The 12,379-nt window shown below is 46.9% G+C and overlaps 1 protein-coding gene across 1 annotated transcript in view; it reads left to right on the top strand.

Annotated features, from left to right (window-relative positions):
- LOC311131898 (triple functional domain protein-like) overlaps positions 1-12,379 on the top strand; it is a 101,877-nt gene that overhangs the window by 44,931 nt on the left and 44,567 nt on the right. Inside the window, exons 9-27 of the mRNA XM_084165014.1 lie at positions 408-530; positions 1,190-1,381; positions 3,568-3,726; positions 4,298-4,528; positions 5,319-5,441; positions 5,807-5,998; positions 6,172-6,341; positions 7,228-7,402; positions 7,884-8,079; positions 8,211-8,377; positions 8,560-8,679; positions 8,882-9,073; positions 9,359-9,508; positions 9,621-9,735; positions 9,989-10,104; positions 10,636-10,758; positions 10,963-11,160; positions 11,448-11,563; positions 12,073-12,139. Of these exons, the coding sequence (XP_084021140.1) occupies positions 408-530; positions 1,190-1,381; positions 3,568-3,726; positions 4,298-4,528; positions 5,319-5,441; positions 5,807-5,998; positions 6,172-6,341; positions 7,228-7,402; positions 7,884-8,079; positions 8,211-8,377; positions 8,560-8,679; positions 8,882-9,073; positions 9,359-9,508; positions 9,621-9,735; positions 9,989-10,104; positions 10,636-10,758; positions 10,963-11,160; positions 11,448-11,563; positions 12,073-12,139 (2,925 nt within the window). The remainder of the gene's footprint in view (positions 1-407; positions 531-1,189; positions 1,382-3,567; positions 3,727-4,297; positions 4,529-5,318; positions 5,442-5,806; positions 5,999-6,171; positions 6,342-7,227; positions 7,403-7,883; positions 8,080-8,210; positions 8,378-8,559; positions 8,680-8,881; positions 9,074-9,358; positions 9,509-9,620; positions 9,736-9,988; positions 10,105-10,635; positions 10,759-10,962; positions 11,161-11,447; positions 11,564-12,072; positions 12,140-12,379) is intronic.

Genomic DNA, 12,379 nt, shown 5'->3' with positions numbered 1-12,379 from the left:
ATCAAGGCAAAGGGTGGCTATTTGAAGAATCTCAAATATAAAATATATTTGGATTTGTTTAACACATTTTTGGTTACTACATTATTCTATATGTGTTATTTCATAGTTTTGATGTCTTCACGATTCTACAATGTAAAAAATAGTAAAAATAAAGAAAAACCCTTGAATGAGTAGGTGTGTCCAAACTTTTGACTGGTAGTGTATATACACACACACACTTGCAAGAAAGTGTTTTTGCACACATGTTTCTACATGCACACGTGCAAGCATACACACTCAACACATACACACACATACAGTACACACAAAGATAAACCTACACACAAGCACACTCTACTGTCTGTAGCTGTTGGCTGCCTGCCCTATCCCATCTCTAACGTGTGTGTGTGTGTGTGTCTTTTCTTCAGATGTTTGATTGGATCATGCACAACAAGGGTCTGTTCCTGGCTGGCTACACAGAGATCGGCAACAACCACCCACACGCCATGGAGCTACAGACACAACACAACCACTTTGCTATGAACTGCATGGTAAGAACACACATACAGACAGGAATCAGCACACATGCACGCACGCTATACACACACACACACACCGAGCAGCGGTCTATTAGATAACTAGAAGCAGTATCCATACAGGCTTACATAATGGTTCTGAAACTGATGTTTTTAAAGGGGTTATCTGCAGTTGCTACATCCATTTTCTGACTTATAAATTAATGATAAAGGCCTTGTTATTGTTTCAACTGCAGATTGCCCCTTTAAAGTAGGATATTAATCTACTGTGTTGCCTCAGCTAGATGATGACTCTGCAGATGGAAACTCACACTGACATTTAGCTCTAAAAAAATGCACTAAAAAAATGCTCTCTCTCGCTCTCCCTCGTGTGTACACATACCCTGACTAGTTCAGATGCTCTGGGGCTAAGTCCATAGGGAATCCATAGGTAGCTATTACAAAGCTGGCATCCTTCCATACTGACATCACTCCAATCCTTTCTAAAACCAGAATCTGTAATCCAGTGTAATGCCAGTACGCTAAATTGGGGTTTTCGGTATTGACTTATTTTTTGCTTATTGTGAAATATCTGTATTTTTATTTGTCTGTTATCTGAATAGCTAAATAAACCAAATCAATCTCTCTCACCCTCTCCCTCCCCCTTCCTCACCCCATTCCCCTCCCCTGTCCAGAACGTGTATGTGAACATCAACAGGATAATGTCAGTGGGTAACAGGCTGTTGGAGTCTGGTCACTATGCCTCGGTGCAGATTAAACAGATTTCAGGTCAGCTGGAAGCGGAGTGGAAAGCCTTCGCTGCTGCCCTGGATGAACGCAGCACACTGCTGGAGATGTCTGCCGCCTTCCAGCAGAAATGTGACCAGGTGGGTGGTGGTGGTACACACACGCTCGCGTGTGAACGTACACGCAAATGCAGGAACACACACATCCAAGCAGGTAGGCAGGCACACACACAGAATTGCTGAGTTTGTAGAATTCCAAATGCAGAATCAGGGCGGTCCTCTTTCCCAATAGGAATATTCCATATTATTACTCTCATCCTTGCATCCTTCCATGTTCCACAGTTAAAGAAAGAAAAACAGTACATTTTCCATGAAATTGAACTATTTTCCATAGATGCTACTTCACAAGGCCTCTCTCCTGTCTTTGTGTATTCTGATTGCTCGAGGGTAGACACATGGAGAATACATGGACACACTCATACACACATACACACACATTCCGTGGTGTGTGTGTGTGTGTTTGATCTCTGAATGATGAGAGCGTGCAGTGAGATTACAATTAGATTAGAATCCTACTGTGTTGGTTTGTTTAATATCCCCATGTGTGACTTTGTTCTTTTATTTTATTCTCTGCTATGTCTTTTTGTCCCCCACGTTGAAATCGGGGAGGGGACTGTGGATCGATCTCCGTCCGGCCATCTGTCCGTTCGTTCATATGTTAGTCACACGCGATATCTCAGACAACACTGGCCCGATTTTGACGAAACTTGGGTGAATGATGCGTCTTGCCATAGAGATCCGGCATTTACAAATTACACTGATTGGCGGGAGCTATAGTAATTAACTGACATTTGAGAGTCCCTCCAGAGAGGAAGAGGTGAAGCGCGAGGGATAACTGGGCCCAAAATCCCTCTTCTCCAGCAGGTGGCGTTTTTTCTTTGGCACATTACATGGAATACAGGGAGTGGATTAGCTGAAGAGACTGCATGGCTCGACGTTCAGGGCTGCCCGCTGGCCCGGCAACATCTGCCGAGCTCACCGGGCCAGTTAATCAAGTTTTCAGATAGCCTGCTTGGGCCAGTACATTCCCAAACAATCACATGATGTTATTAGAGCCAGTAGGAGTTTTGATAGGACATTAAACAAGCAACAAGATCACATTTAGTCTAATGACTAGCCTATTGTGGTAAACAATGCAGAGAAACCCAATGCTTCAGCCATGTAGCCACGAGGCTGTATCAGACAGGTGATAATGCTAATTGCTAAAATAGCACACCTGCCTGATAATATGTACAGGCTCTAAAAATATTGCTTTTCATCAAAATGTTATTGGGCTAATTTCTGGAGGGGATCATTCGTGGGGGATGTTTACTGTTGCCTTGTTTTCCTTTAATGTTTTTAGTTTGTTTTCCTCTATTGTCCCATCAGGATTGGAATCATTTACAAAGAACTAACCTAGCCATGTGACATCCATGTTATCATGGTGGAATCATGGTAGAATAATGCAAAGGGTGGCTATTTGAAGAATATAAAATATAACATTTATTTTGATTTGTTTAACACTTTTTTGGTTACTACATGATTGCATATGTGTTATTTCATAGTTTTGATGTCTTCACTATTATTCTACAATGTAAAAATAAAGAAAAACCCTTGATTGAGTAGGTGTGTCCAAACCTTTGACTGGTACTGTACATAGTTACTAGACTCAGCGCTTTGAGCATCGGGTGAGTGTGTGTGTGTGTTCCTCTCTATAGTACATGAGTAACATGGACTCGTGGTGTAAAGTGTGTGTAATGTGTATCTGTTCCTGTTCCTGTCTCTACAGTACATGAGTAATGTGGACTCGTGGTGTAAAGTGTGTGTAATGTGTATCTGTTCCTGTTCCTGTCTCTACAGTACATGAGTAACATGGACTCGTGGTGTAACGTGTGTGTAATGTGTATCTGTTCCTGTTCCTGTCTCTACAGTACATGAGTAATGTGGACTCGTGGTGTAAAGTGTGTGTAATGTGTATCTGTTCCTGTTCCTGTCTCTACAGTACATGAGTAACATGGACTCGTGGTGTAACGTGTGTGTAATGTGTATCTGTTCCTGTTCCTGTCTCTACAGTACATGAGTAATGTGGACTCGTGGTGTAAAGTGTGTGTAATGTGTATCTGTTCCTGTTCCTGTCTCTACAGTACATGAGTAACATGGACTCGTGGTGTAACGTGTGTGTAATGTGTATCTGTTCCTGTTCCTGTCTCTACAGTACATGAGTAATGTGGACTCGTGGTGTAAAGCGTGTGTGTAATGTGTATCTGTTCCTGTTCCTGTCTCTACAGTACATGAGTAATGTGGACTCGTGGTGTAAAGCGTGTGGAGAGGTGGATCTACCCTCGGAGCTCCAGGACCTAGAAGATGCTATCCACCACCACCAGGGCCTCTACGAACACATCACTGCTGCCTACTCAGAGGTAAACGGCACTGCTGCATACCCAGAGGTAACATACCTGTGTGTGGGTGTAGGTGTGAGTGTAGATCAATGGAAGCTGGTGGGAGGAGCTATAGGGGGACAGGCTCATTGTAATGGCTGGAATGGAATGAATGGAACATTATCAATAAATGGAAACCACGTTTGACTCCGTTCTGTTTATTCCATTCCAGCCATTACAATGAGCCCGTCCTCCAATAGCTCCTCCCACCAGCCTCCTCTGGTGTCGGTGTGTTGGTTTGGGTGTGATGGTTAGTGTGGGTGTGGGAGTGATGGTTAGGGTGGGTGTGATGGTTAGTGTGGGTGTGGGAGTGATGGTTAGGGTGGGAGTGATGGTTAGGGTGGGAGTGATGGTTAGGGTGGGTGTGATGGTTAGGGTGGGTGTGATGGTTAGGGTGGGTGTGATGGTTAGGGTGGGTGTGATGGTTAGGGTGGGTGTGATGGTTAGGGTGGGTGTGATGGTTAGGGTGGGTGTGATGGTTAGGGTGGGTGTGATGGTTAGGGTGGGTGTGATGGTTAGGGTGGGTTTGAGGTATCACTAGCAAGTTCTATACCAACATGTTTCCCTCCCCCTCCCCCAGGTCAGCCAGGACGGTAAGGCCCTATTGGATAAGCTTCAGCGCCCTCTGACCCCGGGGGGGGCTGATTCGCTGACAGCCTCGGCCAACTACAGCAAGGCGGTGCACCATGTGCTGGATGTCATACACGAGGTGCTGCACCACCAGAGACAACTGGAGAATATCTGGCAACACCGCAAAGTCCGCCTGCACCAGAGGCTCCAGCTGTGTGTGTTCCAGCAAGACGTACAGCAGGTGTGTACTAGTTCTGTTCCTGTGTGGCTCAGTTGGGAAGAGCCTGGCTCTAGCAACGCCAAGGTCGTGTGTTCAATACCCGCAGGGATCACATAAATGATACACATACTGGAAATGTATGGACACACTCACTAGTAGGCATCACCCTCGTAGCCAGCCAAGGTAACTGTTGCCATGGTGATGCTGCTGGCCAGTATCCAGGTGAGGGGTATTCTGCCAAGTGGTAGAGGGAGGGATGGAGAAAGATCTGCGAAGGAGGGAGAGAGCAGGACAAGGAAGGTGTGAAGAGGGAGAAAGAAAGGTGGGAGGAACGGGAGGGTTTTGTCTAGAAGGGATACAGCTTTGTCAAACTTGACTTTTCGTAGCAGGTTTCGGAGAACTTACGCATCAGGTTAGGAGAATTAACAGAGCAGATACGGGGAATTAGGTTAAGGTTAGGGTTAGCTAAAATGCATCCATTTGACAAAAGCTGTACCCCATCTAGACATGACCAGACAGGAGAGAACTCATCCTCTCTGTCATCTCCCTTCCTCTGCCTACTGACTGGAGTAGTGTGCTGTTCTATCAACCCTGTCATCTCCCTTCCTCTGCCTACTGACTGGAGTAGTGTGCTGTTCTATCAACCCTGTCATCTCCCTTCCTCTTCCTACTGACTGGAGTAGTGTGCTGTAATGTCTATCCCTACAGTTCCCCTAGTGGTGGACTGGCAGCATGACACCCCCTTTTTCCTCTGGCCAACAGCCTCAACTTCTATGCCACTTAGCTAACGTGCATGCTTGTGTGTGTGCAGGTTCTGGACTGGATAGAGAACCATGGGGAGGCGTTCCTCAGTAAACACACAGGCGTAGGGAAGTCCCTCCATCGAGCCAGAGCACTACAGAAACGACACGAGGACTTCGAGGAGGTCGCCCAGGTAGGACACCTCTCTTCATGTCTCTGCCTTGACCTTTCCTCTCTCTATCACATACTCTCTCTCTCTCCGTCTTTGCACTAAAGTAAAGTGTATCTCTCTCTCTCCTCCCCTTCACCCTTTCTCTTGTTAGCTGTCCTCCCTCTTTTCTCCCCCCCCCCCTCTCTCTCTCTCTCTGTCTCTGTCTCTGTCTCTGTCTCTGTCTCTGTCTCTGTCTCTGTCTCTCTCTCTCTCTCTCTCTCTCTCTCTCTCTCTCTCTCTCTCTCTCTCTCTCTCTCTCTCTCTCTCTCTCTCTGTCTCTCTCTCTTTCTCTGTCTCTCTCCCCATCCTCTGTCTTTCTCTTTGTAACGGTTCTCTCCCCCCTCCAGAACACCTATACTAATGCTGACAAGCTGCTGGAGGCAGCGGAGCAGTTAGCCCAGACAGGAGAGTGTGATCCAGAGGAGATCTACCAGGCAGCCCACCAGCTAGAGGACCGCATCCAGGACTTTGTTAGGAGGGTGGAGCAACGCAAAGTCCTGCTGGACATGTCTGTCGCCTTCCACACACACGTCAAAGAGGTACAGAGTGGGAGGGAGAGTGTGTGTGTGGGGTGGGGCGGTGGGTGGAGATCGAGGGGTGTGTGGGTGTGTGCGTGCGTGCGTTGTCAAGTAGCGCAACATTTTACTGGATTGTGTGTGTGTTTGACATGATGGGTAGGTGTGTGTGTGTGTTAACATCTCTCTGTCCCTAGCTGTGGACGTGGTTGGAGGAGCTGCAGAAGGAGTTATTAGATGATGTGTATGCTGAGTCTGTGGAGGCGGTGCAGGATCTGATCAAACGCTTCAGCCAGCAGCAGCAGACCACCTTGCAGGTCACTGTCAACGTCATCAAGGAGGGAGAGGACCTCATCCAGCAGCTCAGGTAGAACACACACACACACAAAGATGTGCACACACATACACAGACGTACACGCATAGTCACACACTCAACACACACGTGCACACACACACACACACATACAAAATGAATTAGAAGAAACTGAGCAAAATATTATTCAGATAGTGGGCAGAAGGTGAGTAGGATGGAAGAGAGGAGGAGGAGGAGGAGGAGGAGGAGGAGGAGGAGAGAAAACAACAGCATCCTCACGTAGCGGACTGCCAGATGAGAGAGAGAGAGGCAATAGAAAGGGAGAGATAGAAGGAGTAGGTTGAGAGTTAGAGAACTGCATGTATTTGACACCTCTGACCATGATTCTGGTTCTAATTATATCAAGTGTGTGAGTCTGAGACCTAGCCCTCAACACACACACACACACACACACTGAGCATTCTCTCTCTCTCTCTCTCTTTCTCTCTCTCTCTCTCTCTCTCTTTCTCTCCTCTGAGTATTGTTACATAATGCTGGTTACATAACAGTGTGGCTAATTATGTAGCATCCCCCAAGACTCTGCTATAACACTGTATGCGGTTTAGACAGGGCTTAGGCTCTGATGGGTTAACTACATTTGGACCAGAGCTAGCCCTTGATCATGACTCTCAGTTCCATTACATTACACATTACATTATACGTTTTTTGTGGGACTGGAAAATAAAATGCCTGGAACGTAAAATAACGTTATTAACCGGTTCCCATGCTTTTAAAATAACGGTTCTGTTCGGGAACAGTATAGATCACTTACGTTCTCGTTTTCCGGTTCTATTCCCTGAAGCGATTCCAACCCCTGGTATGTACACATGTCCAATTTTGTGTGTGTGTGTGTACGTTTTCTTCAATATGTGTGTGTGTGTGTGTTCTCTCCTGTGGCAGGGACTCTGCTATCTCCAGTAACAAGACTCCCCACAACAGCTCCATCAACCACATAGAGAGTGTCTTACTGCAGCTGGACGAGGCCCAGGCTCAGATGGAGGAGCTGTTTCAGGAGAGGAAGATCAAACTAGAACTCTTTCTACAACTACGCATCTTTGAGAGGGACGCCATCGATGTGAGTGTATGGTGGGGGTGGTGTGTGTGTGTGTGGCAGAGGTGGTTCGGAGAACTACCCTTGTCTAGGCTTTAGCTCAGTGAGCTAACGTAGTCTTGAGTTTTTAGATGACCTGACTCAATATAATATAATAACATGCCATTTAGCAGACGCTTTTATCCAAAGCAACTTACAGTCATGCGTGCATACATTTTTTTATCGGACCCACTACCTTAGCGTTACAAGCGCCGTGCTCTACCAGCTGAGCTACAGAGGACCAATGACACACCTGACATGTCATACGTGTGTGTGTGTGTGTGTGTGTGTGTGTGTGTGTGTGTGTGTGTGTGTGTGTGTGTGTGTGTGTGTGTGTGTGTGTGTGTGTGTGTGTGTGTGTGTGTGTGGTGTGTATCCTTACCTTTGTGTGTATGTGTGTCCACACAAGTCTGCATCTATATATCTCACCTCTCTCTCTCTCTCTCTCTCTCTCTCCCACCCCCAGATCATCTCAGACCTGGAGTCGTGGAATGAGGAGTTGACTGTTCAGATGAGTGAGTTTGATACAGAGGACCTGACCCTGGCAGAACAGAGACTCCAACACCATGCTGACAAGGCCCTGACCATGAACAACCTGACCTTTGACGTCATCCACCAGGGACAGGAACTGCTGCAGTACGTCAACGAAGTACAAGCCTCTGGTGAGTAGCAGTACACACACGTGTGCACAAAGGAGCTTGCATAGTCAGCTTACATGGAATTACATTATTTCTCTCTTTCTCTCTCTCCATACCCCCCTCTCTTTCCGTCCCTCCCTCTCTTCTCCCTTCAGGTGTAGAGTTGCTGTGTGACAGAGATGTGGACATGGCTACTCGTGTTCAGGACCTGCTGGAGTTCCTCCATGAGAAGCAACAGGAGTTGGACGTAGCAGGTGAACAACACAGGAGACACCTGGAGCAGTGTGTACAGCTACGACACCTGCAGGCCGAAGTCAAACAGGTACGCACACACACCTCTAGCAGTGTGTACAGCTACAACACCAGAACCATCAATTGATACCACAAAATGTCCCATTAAATACCAGTAGAAACAGCACCATAGTAAATACCAGGTAAGTACCAGTGGAAACAGTACTAAAATGCTATCCTGATAATTTATATCCTTGTTCCTGGTCTGTGCAGGTCCTGGGCTGGATCCGTAATGGGGAGTCTATGTTGAATGCTGGTCTGATCACAGCCAGTTCTCTACAGGAAGCAGAACAGCTACAGAGAGAACACGAACAGTTCCAGCATGCCATTGAGGTGAGCTCATCAGTCCGCGACGCAACATAACATACTTTCATTCTTAGACATTGATAAACAAATGCATAATTTCATCTCTCTCTCTCTCTTTCTCTCTTTTCCTTCTTTATTTCCCATTCTTTTCTCTCTTTCTCCCAATCCGATATTGTGTAATATAAACCCTTTCTCTCTCTCCTCCCTCTCTCCTCTCCTCTCCTTGTAGAAAACCCACCAGAGTGCTCTGCAGGTGCAGCAGAAGGCTGAGGCGTTACTCCAGGCCAACCACTATGATATGGACCTGATCAGAGACTGTGCTGAGAGTGTAGCGTCCCACTGGCAGCAGCTCATGTTGAAGATGGAGGACAGGCTGAAACTGGTCAACGCCTCTGTAGCCTTCTACAAGACCTCCGAACAGGTAGGGGGCGCCCTCACTGTGAAGGGGGCAGGGGAACGTTTCAAGTCTGGACTAAAGGGGTAGTCAGTTACCGGATGGACATGCTAGAAAGTGCCAATATTGTTACATGATGAACAAGTATGTAGGTGTTTGGAAATGTGCATTATGGGAACTGCAGTTTTAAAGCCATTGCTGTCTCTAACAGGTGCATAGTGTGTAGGTGAGCCTGGAGCATAAGAGGGAAGAGGACTGGTGTAGCATTATGGGAGCTGTAGTTTATGTACTGTAAATATCTGACTGAAACAGGTGTGCAGTGTGTTGGAGAGCCTGGAGCAGGAGTATAAGAGGGAAGAGGACTGGTGCGGGGGGGCTGATAAACTGGGTCCTAACTGTGAGTCAGACCACGTCACTCCCATGATCAGCAAACACCTGGAACAGAAAGAGGCCTTCCTCAAGGTAGGAACACACACACAAATGCACACAAACACCCCCCCCCCCCCCCCCCCCCCACACACACACACACACACACAGCTGTTACCCATGTGTCCAACTGTGTGTCTTTTGCTAGGCATGTACCCTGGCTAGACGTAATGCTGACGTGTTCCTGAAGTACATGCACCGGAACAGTGTTAACATGCCTGGGATGCTCAGCCATGTCAAAGCACCCGAACAACAGGTCAAGAGTGAGTATCATACATACAGTTGGTAGAGCATGGCGTTTGCAACGCCAGGGTTGTGGGTTCGATTCCCACGGGGGGCCAGTATGAAAAATAAAAAAATTATGTATGCACTAACTGTAAGTCGCTCTGGATAAGAGCGTCTGCTAAATGACTAAAATGTAAACATTTAATACACACACATTCATATTATACCATGAGAATGATTTATCTAAGACAGTATAATCTAATCTAATATCTGTGTTCGTGTTGCGGTCAGACATCCTGAATGAGTTGTTACAGAGAGAGAATCGTGTTCTCCACTTCTGGACCATGAGGAAACGACGGTTGGACCAGTGTCAGCAATACGTGGTGTTTGAACGCAGCGCCAAACAGGTACACACACAATTTACACACACTCTCAATCACTCTGTCTCTCTCTACCTCTCAATCACTCTCTCTCTTTAACTCTATCTCACTCTCTCTCTCTACCTCTCTATCTAACTCTCTCTACCTCGCTACCTCACTGTCTCTCTCTACCTCTCTATCTCACTCTGTCTCTACCTCTCAATCACTCTGTCTCTCTCTACCTCTCAATCACTCTGTCTCTCTACCTCTCTATCTCACTCTGTCACTCTACCTCTCTATCTCACTCTCTCTCTACCTCTGTCTCACTCTGTCTCGCTACCTCTCTATCTCACTCTCTTTCTCTACCTCTATCTCACACTCTCTCTCTACCTCTCTCACTCTCTCTCTACCTCTCTTTTTGTCTTTTGTTTTCTTTCCTACTCAAAGCTCTAACAACAGTCAAAATGGCTGTTCTCTCTGTCCCTTCATTCTCTGTTTCTGTCCGCTCATCTGTAACGTCTGTCTAGCGCTCTACTCCAATGTCCACCTCAACGATCTCTGTGTGTGTGTAATCCTCAGGCTCTGGAGTGGATCCATGACACGGGAGAGTTCTACCTGTCAACCCACACCTCCACTGGCTCCAGTATCCACCACACACAGGAGCTGCTGAAGGAGCACGAAGACTTCCACATCACAGCCAGGGTAGGAAGGAACACACGTGCACGCACACAGACACACAGACAGACCGAACTATATACAGTAGACACAAACCTATACGTCATAACGTTTTTAAAACCCAGCATTACACATTGAAAATTAAACCCTCTCCTTCCCTCCTCTCTCTCTCTCGTTCTCTCTCTTTCTCACTCCCCCCCCACCCCCCCCCCCCTCCCACCCCCTCCCCAGCAAACAAAAGAGCGTGTCAAGCTGCTGATCCAGCTAGCGGATGGCTTCTGTGATAAGGGCCATAGTCATGCTGTGGAGATAAAGAAGTGGGTGACTGCAGTGGACAAACGCTACAGAGACTTCTCCCTGCGGATGGACAAGTACCGGACCAGTCTAGAGAAGGCACTGGGCATCTCATCTGACACTAACTCCAAGGCTGTAAGTCTGGAGGGTGTGTCGGGGTGTCGACGAGGTGGGGGGGGGGGGGGGGGTATGTATGTGGAGGGGGAGGAGGCATGTTTCCATATAATGGTTGCTGGAAATATTAATGGTTAAATCATCTCTGCACACTGAAGAAGGCTTTTAGTGTAAACATTTGTGTATGATGATCCATGCCCTTTGCAGATAAAACGAAGTGCAGCTCTTCAAAAGTACTTTTTGGGACAGTCCTACTGTATTTCTTTGTAAATCATCTCTCCCTCTCCCTTCCTCCATCCCTCTCTCAGAGTAAGGACCTCCAGTTGGACATCATCCCGGCCACACCTCAAGGGTCAGAGGTCAAGCTGAGAGACGCGGCTCACGAACTCAACGAGGAGAAACGCAAGTCCGCTCGCAGGAAGGAGTGCGTCATCACTTCCTCTTAACTTCCTGAAACCGCATAAGATCGGTCACAGTCATAATGAACCAATTCCAAAGCCAATCAACCAGTAGATCCTGCCTTGGCCTCTTGTCCCAACTCATCATCTCATAACTAAAACTGCTGTAGCAGCACTACTACTAATACAGTACACACACACACACACACACACACACACACACACACACATACACACACACACACACACATACACACACACACACACACATACACACACACACACACACACACACACACAGCCTAAACAGCCACAACTACAGACACGACAATGCATTTTAGAATGCATCTCACAAATCATCACCATCATAATGAGTTATGGCCAGGTTATAATGATGTCTTAATGGACAGAAACTCCTACAGGCCTTACATTATTCACCAGTCTAAATGGACAGGGCAGACGGACTAAAAGGGTTCTATTGATAATGATATAAATCAGCAAAAGAGGCTAACCATGTGTGTGTTTGTGTGTGTAGGTTCATCATGGCTGAACTGATTCAGACAGAGAAGACCTATGTCAGAGACCTAAGGGAGTGTACGGACGTAAGTTTAACCTACTCTGTCTTTCTCTACCCCCAAACCCAGGGGTGTCAAACTCATTCCATGAAGGGCCTAGTGTCTGCAGATTTTTGGTTAAGACCTAGACAACCAGGTGAGGGGACTTCTTTACTAATCAGTGACCTTAATTCATCAAACAAGTACAAGGGAGGAGTGAAAACCCGCAGACACTTGGCCCGCGGTGGAATGAGTTTGACACACGTGTCCTAACCTATAGTGGAATTC

Source organism: Coregonus lavaretus (assembly GCF_964263955.1).
Source record: "Coregonus lavaretus genome assembly, chromosome: 7".
In the NCBI taxonomy this organism is placed as follows: Eukaryota; Metazoa; Chordata; class Actinopteri; order Salmoniformes; family Salmonidae; genus Coregonus; species Coregonus lavaretus.
This window is presented reverse-complemented; position numbering and strand designations above follow the sequence as displayed.